Here is a 26,318-nt window from a genome sequence, read left to right as displayed (position 1 = left end):
AGTAACAGTTGATAAAACGGATGTAACGAGAACAAATCTTTGCCATCGCTAAGCAAAAAAAGATTCCGGTCATTTATATTGGTTACAGGTAACCAAACTTAAATTTTTGTCAACAATAATGGTTATTCGTAACGAAATTTTTTAAATGAAACTTCTTTATCTTAAACTCACCTTGTTTATCAGTAGTTTTAATAAATATAGGTAATGCCATCGACATTCAATGTTTAAATTTAAAAAAATCGAACGTAATAATAGGTGCAATCATATTAATCGGAATATTTGCTTCTATTTAAGGATTTGTAAGTTGAATGCATTACTTCTCAAACTTGTGTACAAAACTTATTTATTCTCAATTTCTTCTTATATGTTCGTTTACTACATGTACCTAATTATTACATACAATGACACGTTTTAAAAGAATTAATGAAAATGAATGAATTATTAATTAATTATTTAAAAGAGGTAGTTTAGATAACGTGTTGTGGCGATAGAGTGCTGTATGAAATATTAGGTGTAAGTAAGTTAGCTAAAAGGAGTTTTCTTTTGAACTTTCTAGAGAATCCTGAGCGACAGTTTTTAACAAGTTTGCTCGTGTGGATTTTTATCCCGTAATGGTTTGCTTCAGAGTGTTTTACCATTTCTCCCCCCACGGTTGAAATTTTCACTATTTTTCGAATATCATCGTTTCTGAAGTTCGACCGTGCATTTAATGTCGTCCTTAGAACAATAAATTGCGAACTTTCTATTTTCTTGACGTTAGATTTGGCTGCCGTGCGCCAGATTTTAATTTCGTATGTTCAGCTGGATTTGATGACAGTTTTATAGATTTGTAGCTTGCATTCAATTTTAAAGTTCCTGCTATAGACCAGTTTATAGATTTTCTGATAGTTTTTGTTTGTTTGACTTTCTATTGGACATGTTTCTTTCAATCTATCTTATTGTCCAGGCGAAAACCGAGATATTTGACAAAGTTTGTTTGCAGGATTTCTGAACTTTCAAAGTGGATTTTATGTATTTTATTAAGTGCGAACATTTAGCTCAGTTGATTTTGATTCTGCTTGAAGTTTTAGTGTACTCGTAGCATTTAATCCAGCACGTTGTGTTGCATTTCTATTTGCTGTGCGAAGTTTTATCTTGATATCTAGTGTTATATAAAATTGAGATTTTATGTATTTCCTTATTATTGTTGACTCGTCCTTCTATTAAGGACATTGGTATTGACGTACTCTTTCTTGAGAGATTGACAATGTTGCTTAATTTGTGTCCTTCTATTGTATATCTGTTTTCATATGTTCCTTGTTCGATTATATTTGGATTATACGTCTGATTGACATGTTGGTTGTAATCCTGCTACACCTACTTTAAATTTCCTTTCTCGTTTTGGTCGAAAAGTGTAATCCGCCTATTTACTTTTTGACTACTAATCGGTAAGCAGCTAGATTTTGTGCTGCATTCTATCTTACTTTCCGTGCAATTGCTTTCAAAGACATCTTCGGAGTCCTACTAATTAATTTTAAGTTTCTATTAATCGTTAGTTGACGTTAGGGGCTCCACAACATGTCAGTTTAGGTATTGGAATATCTGTTTTGTTCTCCTCTTCTAAACTTGAATTTTGCAGGATGCATACCTGTTTGTCAACTTCGGGTCTTCGAACTATTTTGTCTTTGGTTACTAATTAATTATGTTTATCTCCACTCCTTACTTTTACAAGTTAATTGTTCCTTTTTGTTTCCATTGGTGACTCTTACGTTACTGTAGCAATATCTTCTGGCTGAGTGTCCATGTACTGAGTATCTATCACATATCTTTCATCTTTGGTTGTGCTTTGATTTTTTGTTCCTTGCACTTTGATTTGCATCTACTTGAATGGCGTGCGCCAGCTGTTAGACGGGTTTCAGTTGAAGATGTTGAAATCGTTATACTTATATAGATTTATTTTATTTAATATCCATAATTTGCGATTTATCATTCAGCGAGACAGCAGAACAAATGCATCCCCGATCACGACGATGGCTCGAATGATTAGTAATATCGATTATCAGTGAGAAACAAATATTTGTCAGCATTTCACAGTGCCACTAAGCTATACAGCTAATCCCTGCGGATATTTGCGAGTAGGAAGATCAATCGTAATACAATGATTTACCTACGGTTTTGAATAGTCGTCATATAGCTCTGAATATCATGGAACATAGGATATCACGCAACATATACGATGCAAATTTCAATGAAACAACGAATTGCATGGATGGATCTTCCGTTTTATAAGGATTTGTGCTATTGGAACTGTTAGTAAATAGATGTGTGTACATGTGTTGTACGCGCGAGGAATGACAAAGAGGAAGACAAAAGGAAATGTGCAATAAAAAAAAATTCACTCCTGTTTGAGATGTATAAGAGAATACTTCAAGTTATTCTGTTACACATAAATTATATATTTAATAAAACATTATATTATCATTTTAACAGGAACAAAATGGATCATAATTCATAAAATAATTTAAAACAAAAAATGTTGCCCGCCTGTTATTTCCTTATAAAACGAAAGAAATTTTTCGGACAACCTAATATCATACCAATACGCATTTCTCTATATACTGCGTTACACATGCATTTCGACATAATCAATGATGCATCTAAAATGATACGAGTACGTAACCTTGAAAACTTTTCCGTCGAAAGGCTTTGTTAGTTAAGTGACACTGTGACGCGGAATTGATTTTTAACGTAAATTAAATTGTTTATAACTTGAAAGATACGTCCTAGCCGATATTTTTGCATAGTAACTTTCGTATTTGTTTATTATTTGCTCGATTCTCCAAAGATGTTCCACTTTATTAACAACATGTACAGCTGTGGGGAAAGATTTTTCTAAAATATGTTCGTATAGGATATTGCGTATTTTTAATTCCGTTACGTCACAACTAATCATCAAAACGAATTCATCCATCCAGAATACCAGTGCATAACTTTTTTAGTGAATTCGGACTTGGAACGCAGGTTTTATCAACAGAAATATAAATGTGTAGAATTTTACTTTGTACGTTACATTTTTGCGAAATACATCGTCGGATATTTTGAATGTGATATCGACACGATGGCTGCTCCATAGCGCTTCCCGCACAGTAACACAATTACTACGCGATAAATGTGCAAACTCGTGTTCGTTGATCCTACTATATTCGATTTCCTTTTATGGCAAAAGCTAAACGAACAATGTTCGCCACGAGAAACCAATTAAAGTGGCCTTGCATATTTCTTTCGTTAGGAATGATTGACACTTGCATCATTGCTTGGAACATTTAATTTAATTCAGAGCGTTAAGGCGTTAGGAATAGACAGTTTCAAGTTAGGTTGATGACGCGGAGATAACTTCTCTGTTATCTTTTAGTTTTATGCTTTCACGTGCACTTTTACCATTTAGTTTCGTTTAGTCTTGTTCATAGCCAAGAGAACTAACTATGCAGCATTAACCGAGAATTCGGAGTTTCTTCACTTCAATTGCAATTGACGCATCATAGACGCGCTTAGTCGCAATTTGTATGCGAGTGTCACGTTGGAGATACAATAAATCACGAAACCGATAGATCACCGGTGATCTCCTCGCGTCGTTGTTCGAACTTTTCACGAATAAGGTGAAGAAATTGAACTTTATATATGATGATAGAATTTATTATGCAAACCCAACAGAGTGACGGTTCAAAGTGTTACAAGAGACTGGGTCAAAATGTTTTTAACGGACTGACTCGAGCGCTTATTTTGGAGGGTTTTTATACTGTGGTTTTAGTCTCTCTGGAAGGGTTGTCGTCTGGCGTATCTCAGAGACGCCTATTCCGTTACTATTTGGTTATTGTTTCGATGGCTGTGGTATGGTTCTTGAGCGCGTGACACGAGCAACGGTAGCATCCTTTTCCTAACTTGAGTGACACGTGTATCGAGTGATATGTACAGTGACGAACAAAAGTGTTTTTTCTTATTTAATTCTTTACATTCACAATTTGTTCACTTTGGACATTTGGTAGAATTTTTTAGCTGTTTGATTATCATATGGGTGACTACCATCAGTGGGATACCATCTTCGTGTTTGTTAGGTTGTGTCCTTTGTGAGGTCTGCTGGGTGTTTCCTTTTCAGTCTTCTATCCATGTTTGAGGCGTTGATCGTTTCCATAGCTAGCCGGCTTGGATGTGTTCCTATTCTTTCTTTATATTTTCCTGCGTGTCTGCTAATTTCCTCTTTGATCGTTGGTATTCCCAGGTCCTTCCGTATATCCTCGTTTCTAACGTACCATGGGGCGTTTACTATTGTTCTATGAATTTTAGCTTGTACTGTCTCTATTTCGTTTATATGGCTCATTGCTGCTGTCCCCCATAGTGGTATTCCGTACGTCCAGATTGGTTTTATGATCGTTTTGTATATTTTTAATTTATTTTCCATGCTTAATTTGGATTTTCGACTTGTTAGCCAATGCATTTGTCTCCTTGTTGTCTGTATTTTGTCTATTATTGATTTAGTATGCTGTTTCTATGTGAGTTGTGTTTCTAGGTGGAGTCCTAGGTATTTGACTTGCCTGACGAGCAAAAGTGTAAACACACTCCGCTGATTTTATGTAAAAGGCGATAATACGACTAATTTTTCAAGTGATCGGCAAAGATTAGGTAACAGTAACTACAAGCTGCGTCTGATTAACGAAATGTAATAGTTCATTTTCATTAACATTAATAATATACAGAACATCTCAAACCATGTTTACAGTTTTGTACTTTAATTATACTCGTCGAATTAAGATTTCAACCTAGTATTTCGTCCACTTTCCTTTACTTTTTTTAAATGCTTTTAATCTACGAGGCATACTGTCAATTAAATTTTTAATTATTTGTGGTTCAATATTGTACCATTCCTGTTGTGTTCTTTCCCATAATTCATGAACATCTGAAGGTGCATTATTATATTTTGCCAGCCTTCTTTTCAAAATGGACCACAAAGTTCGATCGGATCCACATACGGACTTTGGCTGGCCACTTCATCACAGAAAAATTTTGATTTTCTAGCCAGGTTTTAACTATTTTTGCAGTATGCTTAGGATCCCCGTCTTGTTGAAATACTACTTCACGTTTATCATATCCAATAGAATTAACTACGGAAGGTAAATTACTTTGTAGAATGGTCAAATAATGCTCTTTTCGCATTATACCTTCGATTCGAACTAAGGGACCAACACCTCTGTGAGTAAAGCAACCCCAACACATAATTGAGCCACTTCCAAACTTCATAGTTCGTTTTATACCACCTGATGATCATTATTCTCGGATGAAGTCCAATACCAGGACCTTCTGTCGGATTCGAATCCGTTAATTTTTGTTTCGTCACTCCATATAACTCTTTTCCAATCTTCGGTCGTCCATTCTTTGTAGGTGTCAACAAATTGTTTTCGTAATTTAATATTTTTGTTTGAAAGAGTTGGTTTACTTTCTTTTTCCTTCGCTCGTAAACCAATTCTCTTTAAAGAGCGAGGAATGGTCCAATCGCTAGCACTTATTTCGATTTCCTGAACAGCAATTTTTGGTGTTTTGTAACTATCCGATCGAATACAGTGTGCAATTTTACGTGCTGCTCTATCCGAAATAAGTCGCGGTCTACCGTTTTGTGAAGAAATTGGTGCACTAACATACTTTTTTCTTATTCTTGCAACTATCGTATGACTGATACCACGTTTCTCTGCAATTTGCCGCAACGACAAACCTTTATCACACAAGCAAATAATGTCGTTCTTTTTATCTTCACTTAGTGCCTTCATCTTGGATTAAGCATATCAAACAGAAAAGTAATCTAACAATGTTGTGGAACAGTGGACAATCAGTGCTTATTGACAGTTTTGTTTCCCTGACATTTACATGCTATCATAAACGTTTCTGACGAAACGTGCAAAACTGTAAACATTGTTTCAAAACGCAATTATTATGAAATATTCTGTACATTATTAATGTTAATGAAAATGAACTATTGCATTTCGTTAATCAGACGCAGCTTGTAGTCACTGTTACTTAATCTTTACCGATCACTTGAAAAATTAGTCGTAGTATCGCCTTTTACATAAAATCAGCGGAGTGTGTTTACACTTTTGCTCGTCACTGTATTAAGAAGTTAACTGATTCTTCTTGCTGAGGGCTCAACCACCTAGCAGAAATAGGATTTGATGCACCTTATTCTTGTGTTATTTAAGCTTTCAAGTTATTAAGTCATTTAAGTGTGTCAAGTTATTTAAACTTTGGAGCAAAACACCTCGCAAATAATTAGCCAACTCGTACTCCCGAAATCGACTCATATTACAGTCTGTTTAAAGTTGCGAACCTTCGAAGATTCTCGACTCGACACAAAGAATCTAATTTCTTGTGTCGACGTTTTCCTCGAGCAAGTCTAAATTTCTAAGTCTAGGGTCACTTCAGGGTCATATTATATTACACTTATGAATCTTATTAAGTTTTGGTACTAGCTTTAACATGAAAAATTAATAAGTAAGATTCCTAAATGTCCTATATATGTATGTTGAATTATTTAATTATAGTATTTAGCAAACAAAACATCAAGAAATTATCGAACAGCATACCTTGTATGAATGTAAATTATTGACGACGCAAGTGAAGAAGACGTCACGGCCCTGGATCACTGTGTGATTCTCCAAAGGAGCTAAAAATTCTGGCAACGGCTCTGGAGTTATCTGACCTGAAAAAGAAATTTATTAGCCTTAAATAATAACTTTATACATGTAGCCAAATTAATGTAATGATTTAATAATGTGAGGCGGATAGGTCGTAATAGGTACTGAAGGAACACTCGAATATGTTCAACAACCAAGATATTTATTCACACTTATGAGGTGATCGTCCGTAAAGGTGCCCACAAGAAAATACCCCTGCTTTTCAACAATAACGTTTATTAGACTCTTAACAATTAACTACAAATAACGTTTAACCACGATTAACGATTAACAACGGTTAACGTTTAACAACGGTTAACGTTTAACAACGATTAAAACTGAACTCTCAAGAGTAGGCGACTCGTTTCTCTAATTGTGTTTGTTTCTCTTAACCTTCCGCACTTGGCACTCGGGGCAGAATGAATCTTTTTGATTCAAAACCGAACAGATTCTTTCCTTTGTTGCCCCTCGATATAACCACTACGCGCGCGTTTATTAGAAGTCCGCGACGGTTGCCGCGTGTGCATTCTACCGAATATTCGGCGAAAGTGTCACGTAAAATAACAAAATAAAAAAGAAATCTGAGGTGAAAAATAAAAAAGAAAACTTTATTTTTTTTTCTAACAATAATACACTTTACAATCCACTTCCAATCTCTAGGCGTGACTTTCTAAGACTGACTCTTATGATTTGACTTTCGATCGGATCCGATTACTTTCTTTTGTCATTCCTCGACATCTCCACCGTCCATGCATTTGCTAGGCGTCCGCGACCGTTGCCACGTGCTCTTTCTTCTAGAACCTTCAGTGGAAGGACCGTTGGGATGTTGATGGTTCATTAGGCACTTCGGCGATATACATTGTCGCCGAGTGCCGCCACATCTTTATCTCCATCGTCAGTCCATCGGATTTGAAGTATGCCGGCCGTGACAAAAGAACCGTAGGGATATCATTAGACCTGTCGGCCTTACGCTTTGAAGGTATAGCGCTTTGTGCCGCGAAGTCGTTGGAAATTTCCGTGGTCGCGTGCCGCCACAAATGTAAGTTATTAATAGCTTTTATTTTAGCATCAGAATCGTTTGCAATTTTATATTATAATATACAGGATACGTATAACCCTACTTGTAATAATAATTAGTCACCTTTCCTTTTCTCTAGTAGTAGTGGACATAATTTTGATGTTCTACGAGCGAGATACTGTCGATCCGTTCGTAGATTACAATATGAACCGTTTATTTTGAAAGTGGTGCAAGTCCATTTTGGTAAAAAAAATGAAATATCACATAATTTGTGAATAATTTAGTGTAAACTTTTTATTTATAACTAGTTAATATTTAATATCTAAAAAAATGTCAATGTTTTGTTCAATGTAAAAGTGACCAAAAGAAATTGCGTGGCGATTGATTATGAAAGTGGTGTAAGTCTAATTTTCATAGATATAGGTTTTGTTCATTTGAAAAATGCTGAATTAGCAGACAAAGCATTACAAGAAGATAAAATTTGAGCATCAAAAAATCCCGATAAATACTTTGCCTTTTTTTTATTTACAAAAAGTCTTAGCCTATTCAAAATGATCTGTTTCAATCGCTTATTATAAGCGAAATATGTATTGTAATAATTATTTAAACGAGGGATTTCATAATTTCCACGACAATAAAATTAATATGTATGTGCGGGACGAAACCACTGCTTCCAGGGAATCACAGGAAATAGCTACTTGCTGTTTGAGACATTTACAAAATGTAATGACACAAAGTCATGTTACTATGTTCACGATGATGTTCTTCAGTCTTTGGAAAATAACATTGATGTAATTGATCGTAAATTTTTACTCCCCGGGCATTCGTATCTTCCAAACGATGCAGATTTGGGTATTACAGAAATGGCAATTTCTTGTACACAGCACAGGATTATTATGATGTTATAAAACAATGTAGACAAAATAAAAAAATTATTTTACACGAAATGAAACGAGAAATATAAGGATATGGAGCACTTACTACCTTACATACTTCCTGTGTACCATGAATATTTCAAAACGTTGCCACACAAAGAGCATAAATAAATGATATCAATATCTTATGTTAAGTTTAACAATATATAAATATAATTAATGTTCAAAATAAAAAATACTACTCATATTTTATTTCTCGTTATTATTTATAAACGAAATAGGATTAATGCAAAATATATTTTGAGTGATATTTCATTTTTCATCATTGAAATTACTTTTACAATTGAATAATTATGAAAATCGTGCGAGTCCATTTACAGCCCGTAAATATTATATAAAAGAAATTTATATAATCAAATTACATATTGATAAATTGGTAGAAACATTGCCAGGCTTGGCGTAATTAATTTATGTTTTTAAATTGATCAAGATGCTAACCTTTAATTTTCTCGAAACAACAAAAAAATGGACTTGCACCAAAATAAACGGTCCATACGTTGTATTATAGTTCGGAACAGGTGTTGTCTATTTAATAATTTATTATTAAATATGCATATTGAATTAATCTATTAGTTAAACATTTTATGTACAGAATATTCACAAATTATGTATGATGACCTTGACAGATGATTCTGTATCTTTTAATGTTACCTTTGACTGCCCAGATTAATCTTTTTCAACGAAACCATAGGTCACAAATGAACCGTTTTCATGGATACGATGTTAAAGTTCCATTGGTGCTTATATTCATATTATTTACGATATGTTTACATTTCATGGTCAGACGGGAAGTAAATAGTGTGATATTAACGAGAAAACAGGAAATTATTTCTTAGTACGTGAGATAGCCCATTCTAGATGGAATAAAACGCTGAACTTGATGATTCCAAACTGTTGCAAAATTTTTTGTGACGTATAATGTAACCGTAAAAGATTCCAAACGAAAATTGAATGGCGTCGAAGGGTACGGTTCGTTTGTTGCTAGTTTTGCAGGTGGAAATCTTATATTTACAAGTTAGGCTCTCGTGATGAGTAGAATACGACGCATGTAAAGAGTATTTCACCTTGAAATTCAAGGTTTTAGCAAATTTTAATCGTATGTAGTCGTCTCATAATATCGCATTTTCAATCAAAATAATTTCTACGCGATTTTATCCATTCTTTTCAGTAATTAATTAATTACATTATTTCAAGTTTATAAAAATCACCGAATCTAAAGTATAAAAATTCCTCGAACAATTCTTTTACAGAAATAATCTAAATGTTTGAAGAAGAAGAAACAAACATTCAGAAATAAACGGTCGACCTAATAGAGAGGACAGGTAAAGTTTCATATTATAAACTTTGAAGGTTTTTTGCGATTATTTTCAAAGTTTTATGTCACCGAACAATAGGATTTGTTTCCATTTACTTACCAACACAAGTGTCTTTTTTTTTATTACTTCCACATGAATTTCATTTACCTTTTTACAATATATTTCTCGCAAATGATCATCAAAGTCTTCACTATCTTCTTCGGTACTTTTTTCATGTGTTTCACATATCTCCTTGTATCATTCTCTTAAATATTTTTAATCTTATGAAATCTACGTATCGTTAAAAATTGCGAGTTATCTGGGAAATAATGAAACAACCATTTAAGCTATCGTATTATACATTCTGCAACTTATGCGAAATCCATTTCTGATTTTCTGGTTTGAATCGAGTGTCGAATAGTGGCTGTAAATTCGACCAATCGCGGGGAGACGTAGTCGCGAGGAGAGACGTCAACGGGAGTCGTAAATTCCCGTTACGATTGTAACAATCGACACCACGAATTGATCAATCCCCTGATTTCCGTTGAGATAATAGGGGTGATTAAGTTTCTATAACACTGTGATTCACAGAATTATAAATTATATATTTCCAACACTTAGATTACACTGTTGAGCACAGATAAATAGATAATCACTTATCGCGCGAAGATAAGACAGATATGTACGTTAGAGCAGGGCTCTTATAATTGGATTTAGTGTATTAGTGGACGCAGCACTATAATATATTTAGTAGAGGAGATGTATGCTCGACAATACCGAGAACCGACTCTCGCGTTATCCTTAGACTACCACGATAGGCGTTAGCATTAGACTTAGTAGTTGACTTTTCCAACGATGTAGAAGAAGTGAAGTTGAGTGACGATGCTGTGTCGGAGGAAAGCTAGTGATGGGTGTGTCTAGCGCACGGGACCATCGGATTTGTTCATGCCGTTTTAGGTCAGGAAGTGAGGGCAGTATACATTGCTTCGGATTGGATAAACGAAGGTTGGTGGACTAGGAAGGGTCTTAACCGCCCTCGATAGAAAGTTGCTAGTGGGAAGCATTGTACGTGAGAAAAACTAACTTTCCCGTGTCAAGCCGTAGTAAACAATAGTCTTTAGAAACTGATTTAGAAAAAGACATTTGTTGGGTTTGAAGGACCTTAGCAGGCAAGTTACTCGGGTTTATGACGGGTGCTTGAGGCTATTGAGGGTACGCCGTACAGAAGAGCGGACATCTGGTGTCCGTCTGGCCCGCGGTGTGTGACCTGGGCCAGGCAGAGAGTCGCCCGGCGTAACAGTGGCAGAGTGTTCACTAGCGCAAATCGATTAAAAAATTATGGCTCATCCCATTTCCGCTTATTTTTTAATGCGTTTATTTTTTAATAGAAGATTAGTTTCAACAATTGCATAACACAAGCTAAAACGTTTATTAACATCTTTGCAGTACTTTTCTTAGAGTTTATAGACCTTTTCTTTTTTTATACGTGGGGAAATCTTCATGGACACTCCGTCGCTCTTCCGGGAAGCGGCGGGATAGTGTCGGACTTACCAAGTAAAACCCCACAGTTTTCCACCTGACGCTCAACAGGGGTGCCCCGGGGTCTCTTTCGAATTGCTGCCGGAGCACTCCTGTGTCCGCTCCCATTCTGAGGGAGCCATTTCTCGAGTCCAGTTTGGACATTGAGAGGGGCCATCCCTCTCAACGCTATCCCCTGGGCCGCCGTGCAAGTCCGAGGAGATCTCAGAACCTCCTCGGTGTGACGACCCCTATGAGCACCTAGAGCGGCGCAAGGCCGCTCTTCGGCGCGGAACCTTATAAGGGTGAGAAGTTCTCACCCTCTCCCGCTTTGTCCGCTCCTTTGCGAGCATTACTTCTTCGCAGTAGGAGCGGACTGCGAGAAACTCCTGTGGCCCCCTCAGCATCGCTTCCACAACTGACGAGGGGCCTAAACTCTCGTTAATCGCTAGTCGCAGGATACAAAACTCCGGCGTATGCTGAACCGTGTCCTCGCCCTCTCCGCAGTGATGACAGGTGTTTGTTACCTCTCTTCCAATTTTCTGGAGGTATTCTTAGAACACTCCATTCCCGGCAAAAGTTTATTGATCTACACGAATATTAATTGTACAAGGTTGAGCAGGTCATCTGAAGTAAGCCTGAATGATTAAGTTGCTTTTGATGATGGAAATAAACGTGTTCGACCGTCCGCAGGGAGACGCTATCGCGAGGAAGCGTGTCAACGGGAGTCGTAAATTCCCGTTACGATTATACGATAATTGAATGATCGAAAATCGCCACGAAATGATCAATCCCCTATTTCGTTTAGGGTAATAGAGGTAATTGAATGGATTATAACACTGAGTTAACAGGTTACAATTTACATTTTATTCCAAGAACTTGTACACATAGACAGTTACGCTCGGTGCGTATAGATAGAAGTTAAACAGATATAAAGTAGATATAGACAGTGAAGATCGCCATCACATATAATTTGCTTGGTTTCAAGGAAAACAATCAGATATCTTTGCCCTTTTAATGCCTTTTTAATAATTAGTAGAAAAGAAAATAGTATGACATACATTTTGTAGGAAAAGTGAATATTTGCCAAAAAATTTAAAGTCGGTTTTTTTAACAGTTCCTACAAAATATCAAATTAATATTTTATATTGTTCCATGAATATAGTCACAATAAATAATAGATACGATAGTTGTGCTTCTTTTCTAGCTTTTTTTAGAGTTTTGTTAGAGCGTTCATCTTTTTCTTTCCGCGCTTAGAACACGTTACGGTCGTAAAAAACCGAGGACAATATCCCAATATTTGAATTCTTTTGTTGGCTATTATTTAAGGCTTGAAGGAATGAGATATTTCCGAAACCGACTTGACAAACAGAGAGTTCACTTTTCCAATGACCATCTGGTAAATATTAAATATGAATAAATCTGCAGCTACGTAAAATTTGAAGATTGTACAAAATGGGTTTGTGCTCTTTTTAAATACGTTGGTGCACAACCTGTTCGCTTCCCCAATACCATCCCTTCCTTTCAAAAGCACCTTCTCAAATATTATGATTATGTTCCTGGATAATTTCGAGTTATACAAAGAAGGTGAAGGCATTGGCAGATAAATTAAATAAATTTATCGTAAATTTTTCTTTTGAAATGAACTCTCCATCGCTACATTACCGTGTTTTAGCCATTTCGAAGCAAAAGGCTAGAACAATTTTGGAAGAATGGAATCATTCCGACAGTCGACGAGGAACTTTCAGAGAACTGAAAATATTACGTTAGAGTGTTACTTGGGCGTACTGTGCGTGCAGTGCGCGTAGTGAACGTTGTATATAGCGTAACAGTACTGTACGTCGTTTATTACTTATATCGCCATATTTGTTACAAAATGTCGTATACATTTGGCGAACTTTTGGACATGAACTTTGTTACGGTGCGGCGAGCGACAATAGCGCAAAAGCGCAACGTTTATAGAGCGAAAAATATCCTAATAGGAATGTATCCAGTACAAAGATATTTTGCAAAATAGACCAACGATCGCGGGATACAGGTACGTTAAAATTTGCGGAATCTAGCGGTCGAATTCAGCACGGCGGTCCCGATCTGGGAGATGGAATACTGCACCGCATTGAAGAAAGTTCTAGAAGAAAGAATGTTTGCCAATGGACGAGTCGGAAATTCCAACGCAATTTCAATTTCCCCGCGAGGATATCATCTAATGACGAGGTGCCATTTAATAAATTTAATGCGGAATAACCTCGTTTTTCCTTTGAGCGCGTTTCGTTTCCTCTGCTTTTCCAAAGAATTATTCACTGTGTAGAATGACCAATCGTAATATTTCGTTTTGCATTAACAATATCTTCTTTAAGCAATTAGGCTCCCGTCGAAGACCCAATATTAGCATTTACATTTTTATTTGTCTTCCAATTTGACTTGCAACCACTTGCAGCCATTTCACGCATCTGTCCGAAATGGTAAAATTAACTCTTTACGATTGAGGCGACAACCCCCGTTTATGCTAGATTACGACATCTGCAATTGATTAGAGCGCAGTATTGGTTCGTAAATAGGTTCCTTACCTCTTTATGTTCTTTGTTAGGAAGTGTAAAGTGTTAGACTTTAAAATAGAGGTAAAATATTTAATCTCAAAAAGCCTCCGAAACTATGATTCTGACACCTCCGACGTTAATTTGGATTCGACGATCATGGCAAAAGTATTGTAGCTTAAAAGCCCCCCAAAAATGGTTTTCAGAAGTGAAATTAGCTGAAACTAAGCTTGGTTTTGAACTGTTGAGAAATGAAATGAATTGTATTCAAGAATGCATCTTGGTGAATGCTTTATAAATCATCATACAAAGAAACATAGAAATTAATGTTATAAAATCACATTTTCAAAGATGTAAATGTAGATAAATTATTAGAATATAGTGTTTTTGTAAGTCAATTTGTGCATAAAATCATTTTATGCTACCAGCAAGACACGCGTCACATATCCGCTAAATCATCTCTTGTTGCTACTTTGCCCGACTGAAAAAGTCCTCGAGCGCAAAGGGCTAAGAAAATAAAACTTCTGCCTTTTAGAAGGAATGGAGTTAACTTGAGGATATTTACAGTCGTAATTATACCATATATTGTTATCCCACAATGCTGAACTCGTTCTGGATTGATGCTCTCTCGCACAACTACTACTACTACTCTCTCTCTCTCTCTCTCTCTCTCTCTCTCTCTCTCTCTCACGCAGACACACACACACTCATCCATTACCCATCGCACGTTTTTCTCATTCGCCCAGCATTTGCGCCCATTTACGGAATCGCTATCGAGAAGAACAAAAACGTGAGGGTTTTTGTAGATTTTTAAGTCCAGCTTTAGCGCTGCAGGAAATATGGATACACTGTACACAAAGACGCGGAAACCATAATCTGCGTCGGTTGACGACAACGTACCCATCCGAGAAAGGAAAGTCTGATCCGGCAATAAACGGAGCAGAGAAGAATTTCACGATATTCTCTGGAAAGCTGGCTTGGCTATGCAACGCATCAATTGCATAATTGTATTTTAAATTTTCTCACGGCATTCAGTATTCATTTCTCCCAAAAATCGTAATAATACATTTATTACCCGTGTCCATGATGTTTTTAATAACCGAGCGTTTCATTAACCTCTTGCCTTACGATTTAAGTTGTAATAACGCGTGCCATAAGCAACAACATGGTCGGTCACATGTCGAGCCATTTTACGGTTTGGCTGAGCGCTCGAAGTTGTGCAATGTGCATCTAATTTTATTTTGCAAGATATTTCATAAATAATTATTACCAATTGACCATTGAACAAGAAATATATATTATCTTGCCTTACAAGAAGAACACAGTGTGCGGTAAGTTAAACAAATAAGAATAATATTTAAGTAAAATTACGCTCTTTGTTAGTTATATTATAACCACTATAATTTAGTTGTGTTGTATATTTGTTATATATTCTTCATACTATTATAGTTCCTCTTCCTTCGAAAAATAATCCGCTAGTTCCTCTCTCGTGTTTAGCAATCTAGTCCTTGTTTGTCGTATAATTCTTCTGAAGAGAAACAGTGAACCTATTTCATTATTTGCTGCTCTCCAATTTCCAGGCGTCACAATATCTGCTTCTTCAGAATTAAACGTTCCCTGTGACATGTACAGTGCGGTTGAATTAGGTCTTCGTCGCAAGAAATTGTGTAACAGAATAACTGTTAGCACAATACAGGATGCTTCTTCTTTAACAATAGCAGAGGTTCCCTCAGCACGCGGAAGATTGACGAGGCTATGCCGAATACATTTTCAACTATCCTGCGGGCTCTACAAAGTCTGTAGTTAAAAATTCTTTGTATTGTTCCCTTGGTATGGCAACTAGGCTAAACTTTCGTAAGATTTTCGGACATAGCAGAGGCTTCACCCCCAAGAAGAAAAATGGCAGTTTCTTTTCTCTTTCACTTAAACCAGCAAACGAGGTGATTCAAGCAGTTTCCTTGTCTTAGCGTATGCAACTCGATACTTACAAGTACCCCACAATTTGGGTAACAGAAATTCTTCCTTGATAACCCACGTGCACGAACATGAAATCATAATTAGTGTCAACTATAGGAGAAATCACAATGCCGAAGAAACTTCTGTAGTTTATGTACTCGGTGCCATTTTTTATGGGACACTGTAGAATCACATGCTTGCCACTAGGATCCCCGATACAATGTAGAAAGTTATACTCAGTGTCAAAATCTCTAGCTACTTTTAGCCATTCTTCTTGTGCTTTCAGAATCTGCAACAAAACGTATGCTAAGTTTTTATATTTTTAGTTTAATTTCTTGTTTTACGATAAAAAGACAGTAACAATATCTTTGTTTAGACGCATGTAAATGAAACAACACCAAATGAGGATATGGAAAGCAGGAAGCTACAGCACAAAATATGGAAATAAAATCCCCACCAGCATCAAGAGAAGAAAGACAGACGATTAGCGCCTCGATAAAGCTTTTGAGATGTTGACAAACTCCGCATTACTGCAACATTATGCAAGATGAGAATTTTCATTTGGGCCATTTGATAGCTTCATTAATATATTTTCAACAGCAAATAGAGGCTATTATAGAAATATTAATTATACATTTCACCCTAGTCCGGTTTATCATCCATCGAATCTTTCTCCCAAACCTTTCACCTTTCAAAGCTACCGTATTTACGTATCAAACGCTCATTTGACTCGTTCATCAAATACAACTTCAACAAAGGTAAAATGAACAAATCTTTGAAGATTATAATCAACATTTGTCTTAAATGTTTCTTTCAGAATATATGCATGTATATACACCCTCTATTTGCTAGAAAGGGGATATAAAGAGATATATTAAAGATATTATCAGATTATAAAGCGAAAGATTTCATTTTGCAATTTTTCGTGTAATAAAATATACTTACCTGAATATGGTCTTTCAATACTTTCACAATGGTATCACAAACTTTTAGCACAATTTTGCATATTAATCGTTTAGAAGTTTTAGAAAGATACTGAATGTATGAGCTGCCGGTAGCCAAAAAGGTAACGTTATCGCCGATCTAACTTTTTTGTTACCAAATTAACCGTAATAAAAATTCGAAATCACTAGAATGCATTCTTGTAAAGTGTTTGTATAACCTATACATATGTTGAAACGACGAATCAGCGTCTAAGCTAAATCCATTGTATAGTTCTCTATTTTTATATGTTTGTGACATCCACCAAAGAGATGATTTCCTTTTTTTGATCTTTGGAATATGATGCATCAAAATACAGGAGGCCGCTACCAACGCAAGAGGCGAACTCATCGTAGTCGCGGGATGAATTGAGACCCTGTTCTTCGCGACTGGTCGTATCCTCAGTTTCTATACGGAACGTAGATACGCATGCAAATGGCGTTGCAGTACGAGAGATCACACGAACTTTTACCCTACCGCCTCAAAGTGTAACTTGCTGCAATCGAGTCTTCTTAATCGTTTGAGTCCCAGAAGTCATTGAAGAAACAGGATCGAAAAATCCCGTACAGCATGGTGGCGCTTCTCTTAGCGATTGTGAAGAGAACCAAGTGACGCAATAGCGCTCGTCGTATTTGTTACTTTATGAAATACATCTGTATTATTATACGTTGGAGATGTAGGGATGTTACGCCACGAGGCTTACCACAGGCTGTATTTTCTAACCGTCGCTCGCAGTCCTACAGTGTGGCAGGCAGATCGTCTTATCTGCCCGCCGGATCATATACAATGTATTGACGAGAGCATAGTTATCGCCAAGCAGCGAGCTCTAGAAACGTCGATTTTTGACCGTTACGCTTTTCACACAAGAAGAGGCATACGTGATCATAGGCGCGAGCGGTAGCGTGACCCGAGCATAGTGGGGGTCGTCTTCCAAATGAGACAAAGGAATAATCGAAGGGCGATCAGTTTCTTCTGACGAGTCAAACGTGACACTTCGACAAATCTGACGAGCAAACGAATTTATCTAGAGATATCGTAAAGTCGAGTCAAATTTCTGTAACATATTCATCATATTATTGTAAAATATATCATTCTATGTTAACCTGTTAATACAGTGTTACATTCATTAAACCACCTCTGCTATCTTAACCGAAACAGGGGAACGACTATTTCGCGGCGTCGATTAACATAATCGTAGCGACAATTTACGCCTCTCGGTGACGCGTTTTCCTAGCGACCGCGTCTCTCCGCGAACGGTCGTAACAAGGGACATCGGGCCTTTCTTTTGGAATTTTGGGAAGATCCCCAATACTTTGGTCTAAATTATTTATTATAGCTGTACTTAAATAATAGAACTTAGAAGTAGTAGTTGTGATACTATCTGATTATGTTTGCCCGAGATTTGTGACAGTGGGCTTGGGCTCGAGATGACACAACTGGTCGCCGAACGTAGCCACGGTCACGGGATGAACGCTTTTACTTAACAGAAGAAGTACCAATATTGAGAGGCACACGCTGTATTAACAAACAAGCCCTGGGCAGGAGCAATGACGGCTCTACGCGGGTCTGCCTAGTAACGGCGCCTGGAATATTGTTGATACCCCGGTCAATATGCAATTGACAAATGTTATCGTATCAGTCTTTTATTCTTGTGATCACCTTACAGAGTTTACACACATTGTCTTGTCAATCAGTCAGAAAGATACCGTGCGTCACAGCTAACGTCACTTTGTGTTTCAAAACATATTCAATTGTACAAAAAGTTATCCCGTTGACCGCGGATTCATTTGAACCTAACAACATTGTCTTTACTTTAAGAGTGTCTAATAAACACGTTAAATTGTTAAACCCTGTTAAATCAACACTTGTACACATAATTGTAAATATAATCTCCATCGTACAACAACGATGGCTTGTCCTAACGAAGATACGCAACGCGCCCCCAAAACTAGCGACATATATATGCGTACTATTAGTTTATAAATATTTCAAGTTTCGTTCAATAAAAATTATCGAGAAGATAACACTGAAATACAAAATACCGTCAGTCGTCTGTAGCGTTCAAATGTACTGGGATCTTTCGACACAAAATCTAAACAGCATGATCGCGCTGCTTGGGATTCAAACGGTTGAAGCGTAAGGACAGTTCGAGAAAGCCAGGATAGGCGTATAGATTTGTAGAAGAAATGCGTGTATACTCGTTCAAGATTTATTACAGACTAATGGTAGAAAAAATAATTAAAGTTAGGATAAGCAATATTTCGAAGAAGGAGAAAATTAAACATCTACAAGATAGTGTCCGATTAACGGTTCGCCGGAAATAACATAATACAGCGGACTGAATTTAAGGAAAGGAAGAAAGTATGTTAATTTAAAGTATCCAAAAGATTCCGCGTCGTTGGATTTATCATGGTTATAAATGATCGTTGTTCCTTAACCTTTTTCTAAAAACCCGACGACTTTATAATCGTATTGCTGCGTTGCGACAGGCGGATACACATCTAAAGGGCGTGCCATCAGAGCCGTTTAAATCGATCGATAATGAGAATCGTTTGTCTTCGAGCGAAGAAGGCCAAGGATCGATCGTTCCGTGCCGAAAAGATCAGAGTCAAATTTGAATCATTAGAGCACTTGTACAATTGAAAATTGCCTCACAATCTGCTAGAAGCAATCGTTTCCTGCTTCTACGGTTTGCTTCATCGGTTGAGCCACGAGTTTCGAATTGCATTAACGTTTCATCTCACGATCCGAAGGCGAAATGTGAAATCAGGTCACGGAAATAGGGATGATATAATGACAGTGAAGACTGATGACACAAACAAAACAAACTCACAGTATTCCTTGGAGACGGATGACATATGAACAAAAGGCACTGTTATGGTTTAAATACAGCAACCTTCGACCAGTTTTTCTGGCTTTAATCTTATGCAGCGGAAGAAATTTAATCATATCCTATTCTTGAGTTCAATTGGTAGTAACAAAATACCTTGATAGTTTATAAGTCCCACTTTACGAATGAAAACATCTTGTCTGACTTTTACCTGCCACAAACACTCGGAAAACTAGTTCTTCAATACGTACGAAACTATATATTTTTTTTATTAATGTTATGTACAAGTACCTCTTTTAAATAAATAATAGAATTTATATACAAGATATCTGTACATTTTCTAAAGTATGCCACGACTAAAAAAAGTTTGGACACTACTGCTAGAAATTAAGTCTTCTCAGTTTGTCGGAAAACCCCAGAATACATGTATAAAAACTGTTCTTGTCTCGATAATTCAAAGACGTTCGAATGGCATTGAGAACGGGGTATGAAAATTAAAAAATTTTAGTTGACTAAACTGATCGCTGCCGACAATACGAAATCAAGAAACAAGACGTTATGCTGAAAAATTATTTGTCGCAATAGTTATGCCAATATGGCATAAGAAAATTTCAAGTTTTCATAACTTTGTCCGATAGTCAAATAGCTGAGTGCAGTTATCAAGCGTTCTTCGGCAAATATATCTTCTCGCATTACAGTGCCTTTTTTCTGAACGTACGGTTGAATTAAAATGAAAGTAATATTAAATTTTTCTTCATCCATCCGTACATAATTTAAAAATTCTTTTGGTTCGTTTTGCTACAATTCCTTTAATAATGCTACGTGTGAAAATATATCTTCTGCGATCAGCCAATTCCTGACCATTTTTTCTATTTACACGGAACCTCTTCCTCTGCAATGCACATAGCTACCGCAACAGCAATTTTCCTTTCGAAGACAAATTTTTGTAAGGCCATTTCATTTCGATGTCAGAACGGATACCGAATATGAGTAGCAATCACGAGGCTCATAGTCGGTCTCGTGAGATCTAACTTGCATTGTATTAGGCCTCGTCTCGAGATATATTTGCAGGAAAATCTCACCGTAGAAGGCTCGCTGCGAAATCATCCTATCGACGAGACCACTTGATACGAACAACGCAATTGGTTTTCATTACCACTTGAATTTGCGCAGTGTGCATTTCAGGTGAGTGTTTTGCGCTGTAAACATGATTTGCTTTTTAATTACCACTTTAGTGTGATGCACATACTTCACATTTTGTGCGACGTAGTACATTTCTGATTTTTTACGCTGTCTTTGCGTCGTGTATTTATACCGAACATAATTTCAATTAATAAAAAAAGTTACATGCTGTATTAGGTTTTTTATATACATACGTATATAAATTTCCGCTTTGTAAAGTTAAATTGACATAGGGGACTTGCCTGCTATTTCTCTAACTAGCTAGCTCCTTTGTTAATCTAAGATAGCGGTTGGAAAAATTGTAACAATCTGGAATCATTATTATTTCACGTGAACACTCGACAGTCGACGCAAAGACAACACATGGTGAGTTTCCATTTTATCTGACAAAGGACTTTTTCGTAATAGAAAAAGAAATACAGGATTACTAAAATCAACTGGATTGAAATGAATCCAAGTACAGGCATAAAACTGAGGTGGTAAGGACGTGTTGGGTGATATCAAATTACTCCGGTGTAGAACTTTAACAATGTTTATTTTGATGTCGAGTGTGCGTCGTTTTAGATTGTAACGAACGCACGTCGAGCTCGAACGATGATGATACAGAAGTAATACGAATTTACTATGACTATCTGTCTGATGGATTAATGGTGCAACTACCAGCGACTACCGTGAACTGCTATCGCCTATTGACTATGACGGACCAAGATCAACTATCGACTCACTCCAGCTTTTTCTCGTTTCCCTTTTTATAGGGTCCTCGGAAGAGAGAGTTTTCTTCCGAGGCGGGGATGGAAAAACCCGTAGGCGATAAAAGAATAAATTTTCCTTTCGAAGGCCCATGAGTTTTTTAGCAAGTCCTAGGATTTATTCTCTTACGACGTCCTGTCCTCGGATCATGGCTATGCGGCCAATACATGTGCTTCAACCCTGGAACTTTCTCTACGGCCATGGGTCACTACAAAACATTTATGCTTATTAGACATTTTTCATCCGGAACGACATCCAAATTAACAGGTAAAATTTTGTCTGTTCGCAGAAAAACGCTTTGTCCGAGCAAATTTTACAATGATTACTTCCCTTAACCCTTTCGCTTCGGTAGTCCAGTCCGCCAAAGTACTGTCACTGAACGGAAACGCGCACCAGAAATACGCACAGTGTGCGTGGTTGCTGTATATACGTTTTCCTAAGTCTTAAATAACAACTGTTCTGAATAAAACAATCTTTGCTCCAATATGATAAGTATAATTTACATCTTTAATGAGAAAAGGTTTAAAAAATTACAGGTAATATAGGCATTTATATATTTACAAGACTTTACGATAAAATGTTTAATATAATTAATTATGAACCGCAAATTAGTTAATATATTAATATGTAAAGATTAGTAAGTATATTATATTTTGAAACAAGGATCTAAACATAAGCCAACATTGCAATCTTTACACTTATATCGTGATTCGGATCTTTTATCATGCTTACTACAAACGACACATCTTCATTTTCGGTGTTTACTTTTCGGCTTATAGAATGAGGGAAAATGCTCTCTGTTAACCTCATTGGATTGTCAGCGGGTCTGCTTTGACGCCGAACTACATTGTGCAGGTACTTTGCGATTATTTGTTTTATTAGTCCTAACTGAAATTTTGTCATGGAAATGGTTTCTTTTCGATTGTACTTATAAACATAATATGCACACACAAATGTCTATGAGGTGGAAGAAAAATTTGCGGTATCATTTCAACGATTTACGCGTTGAATTAACAGTACTTAGAACCACATCAACCTTGTCTATTATGCTCATTGATTTATTATAATCTATAACATACACAGGCTTCTGCACACTCTGTTGTCCTCCATAAACTTCTTTTTTGTCTATCCGCTTCATCACTAACGAATTATTTGATGTACAAAAATATGCCTCTCCTTTTTTCAAATGCTCTTCAAACTTGTCTAGATAAACCGTGTTACCTTTTCCTAAGTATGGTTTCAAAAGTGACAAGACTATTGCTCCCGATTTTCTAATCCCCGTGATTGCACTTTCTTATTGTTGAGCTTCCGCCATAGACTATAAGGTCTTGCACGTAACCTATTTTACAATGACAGATCATATACGATTTTATGCTAAACCAATTCCTCTTCGACGGAATGTACTGCTTGAAAGACAAGCGGCCTGTGTACAACATCAAGCTTTCGTCAATACAAAGTCCTTGATACGGATGAAATGCGTCACTGAATGATTTTCGTAGCATATTGATTACATCTCTTATTTTACCTAGACGATCATCAGTACGCTCAAGTTCGCGTGTAAATCATCCTTAGTAATAAAATAGTAGTAAAAATAGCGATCTCTGGCCATTATTTCGCCAAAAATACTGCTTCGTAATTATTTATCTTTAGTTCAATACTCTTGTATTGTTGGTTTCTTGTTATGTGTCATCAATAAGGACAACGCGAAAAAACAGTATAGTTCGTCTACTGTCGTATTTTCCTGGGTATCCAAGTTGTTATTATTCTTCTGAGCCCGATAGTAATTTCTCTCGTCTACAATGTACTGTACGAGCTCTTCAGAAATGAATAACTCAAAGTAATCTATAATTGGTGAGGATCTGCGTATTTTCTTTCCTATTCCCGAATTTCTTGAGGAAAATGAATGGATTTTTGGCTTGAAATTTTTAGATGTCCATGTTATATTGCAATCGGTGTCCTTGGCATCATCTTCGATTGACTCCGATTCCGATTCTCATGTGCTGCATATATTTCTTCGTCGTATTTTAGTCAGGTTGAAATTATTTTCATTTTCTTCGGAATCGGTTAGTTCATTTTCAAACGTAATACTTTTTTGTTTCTTGCATACATTTTGGAAGGGTCTAAACTATTCCTGAAAGTACATTTTCAAACAAAATCTTAATCTACAATTTATTAATTTTTAACAGACTGACAATTATACCTTAGGCCGATATATTCTTAATTCGTGTAAGAACCGTATATGAAATATCGTTTCACTGTCAATGGATTTAATAGATTGTTTAGCATGAAACAGAATACGACCGTTTGGATGTTTGAAATATATTGCGTAAAACGTTTTGATGTTGTTTCAACAATGAGTAACTTTAAGAAGTGATTAATCCAATATGTCAATAAAATCAACAGAAAATGTTCTGCCGATAACGAAAAAATATATTATTGACTACAGATAGCACTTGTATATGCATCATTTGGATGCCGGATGTATGGGGTGCCGGACCCAGGAGTCGTCGCATGGTCGCCGCCTATAAGCGGTGCTCGAAACGAAAGGGTTAATCTGCAAAAGATCAAAGTTCCGATTTATCTGTATTTTGAGTTTCGGTGTGTGTGTGATTTAGACGAATAAATTTTTAGGGTTACAAAGGGCTTCCGCTTTGTACAACTTAAGCATTGCTCTCAATTACATCTTTTATATGTTATACTGTTTATGCTATTTATACATTATCTGTATTTACGCATTGCCCGTGTCACGGGACGGGCACGTGAACCGTCGATCAGCCGACACATGGTCAGCCGTAAGCCAACTAACCACACTTGTGCGAATGAATCCAACTTCAACATGACTTGAACTTTCACCATTAGCTTTGCACAAAGTTGCGTGGTGCAAGGTCTGTCGATGATTTATCGCAAAATTATTGATTTAAATTAAATTTCATAATTTCGAAGACGGGAAGACGATCGGACAGAGTAACGCGTAAGCAGATTTTTTATAATGGATTGACTGATGCTGCATTGCATTTCACAGCTTTCTTTTATACGATGATAATTGTATGGATGATCCAGTAGCGAGGTCGTTATCAGAATGAAAGCAGTCGGTGTTGTGTCTTTATACCCGCGCACATACATTGGTCGCGTTCGCTCCTTATATGCACATTTATAGTGTTTGCACGAATTACAATATTTACAACGAATACACTGCCGCTTCTCGCCTTGTCATGCCCTCTCTCCTCTCCTACTCTATCTGACTCGGATTTAGCGTATCTGTCACTGTCTGTTCTACCTGTTCCTACACTTTTCTGTGGCCTGTTTGTTTTAAACTTCCGTTCCGATATTTTTTCCTCTCGGTTTCTATTTATTCCCATATCATTTTCGATTTTTCCCGCTATCGTCATCCCACCCCTTACATTCTCCGCCTCACTTGTTCACCATTTCTAACCTCCCTCCATGTCCAGCATCTCATCACCTACCTTTCGCTAGTCTCTCTTCTCTTCACCCCATCTTTCCCACATCTACTCCCATGTTTCTTTTTCTCCTCCATACACTCTATTTCCTTTCCTCTTTATCCCCCAGTACTTTCTTGCTTTCACCTCGTTCCTTAACTTGAAGCTTGACACTCTCTTTCAGCTGCTTTCATCCATCACTTTCCCAAGTATTCCGAAATTCCTTCGCCTTTTACCTGTTTATAATATAAACTTGTGCAAAAATCGATTAGTATTTATAACAAAAATTAAGAACGATTTATAATTTTCAATATGGAATTTTTCAAGATATGTTTACACAGTCATGTTTGCTGTTTAAGAACAGAAAACTTGCCCATTGACGCAATTCCATTATCTTTAACGGTAAGGACTGTTTTCATCCTATAAATGTGGACCAATGCCCGGTAAATATAACAAGGATCGGATATTTTTGGCTGTTACATGAACCCGTGAAGATTCATCAAAGTCACAATGCCACGGTCACGCAATTCAATTCAACAGCAACTCAGTCAGCTCAATTCAGCTGCTTGGATTTATCAACGGATGTATGGCATTATGTTTGCGAATTTCTAAATCTTACTGTTTAATCTCTTCTCTCGTCGAAGTAAGAAAGAAGCTGAGAATCATGTTTTAATCGCTGAATCTTGCCTGTATACATATACATACGTTATACGTTAACATATTAAGGATCAATAAACACCAAATCCCCACTTCAGCGTGATGCGCAACTTCGTTTTGTTGACATGCGAGCCATATTGTTGATAGCAGTATGTTTGTGGGCTGTGTAAAATGTTTCAGGGAGTAAACTGCCCAACGCCCGCAGTAAACTCTTTTAATAAAAACGTAAACACTTATACAGATTTGGGATTTCTAAATAGAAGTTCTTTGTATCGCTCGTTATGGTGCAGATCTTTAAAATAAGATATTTCTTGCATTTCCTTTCAACGTGGTTGTTGCGTGGTTGGTTCCTGTTTTTCTGTTATTCTCGAGTCGTCGACCGTAGCTGGAGCAATTTTAATACTCTCGTCGGTGGTACTCCGCGTACTTCTGCAACGGCAGACAGCAATTTTTGTCTATTGCGTGATCGCCTTTGGACTTCAAGATCAAGTTTCGTCGCCGAGACAATGGGTATATGCGCTTCGCACCGT

General features: G+C 36.8%; 1 protein-coding gene across 1 annotated transcript in view; it reads right to left on the bottom strand.

Moving 5' to 3' along the window:
• LOC126875174 (lachesin-like) overlaps positions 1-26,318 on the bottom strand; it is a 549,607-nt gene that overhangs the window by 60,899 nt on the left and 462,390 nt on the right. Inside the window, exon 6 of the mRNA XM_050637912.1 lies at positions 6,606-6,721. Within this exon, the coding sequence (XP_050493869.1) occupies positions 6,606-6,721 (116 nt within the window). The remainder of the gene's footprint in view (positions 1-6,605; positions 6,722-26,318) is intronic.

Source organism: Bombus huntii, chromosome 17, assembly GCF_024542735.1.
Source record: "Bombus huntii isolate Logan2020A chromosome 17, iyBomHunt1.1, whole genome shotgun sequence".
In the NCBI taxonomy this organism is placed as follows: domain Eukaryota; kingdom Metazoa; phylum Arthropoda; class Insecta; order Hymenoptera; family Apidae; genus Bombus; species Bombus huntii.
This window is presented reverse-complemented; position numbering and strand designations above follow the sequence as displayed.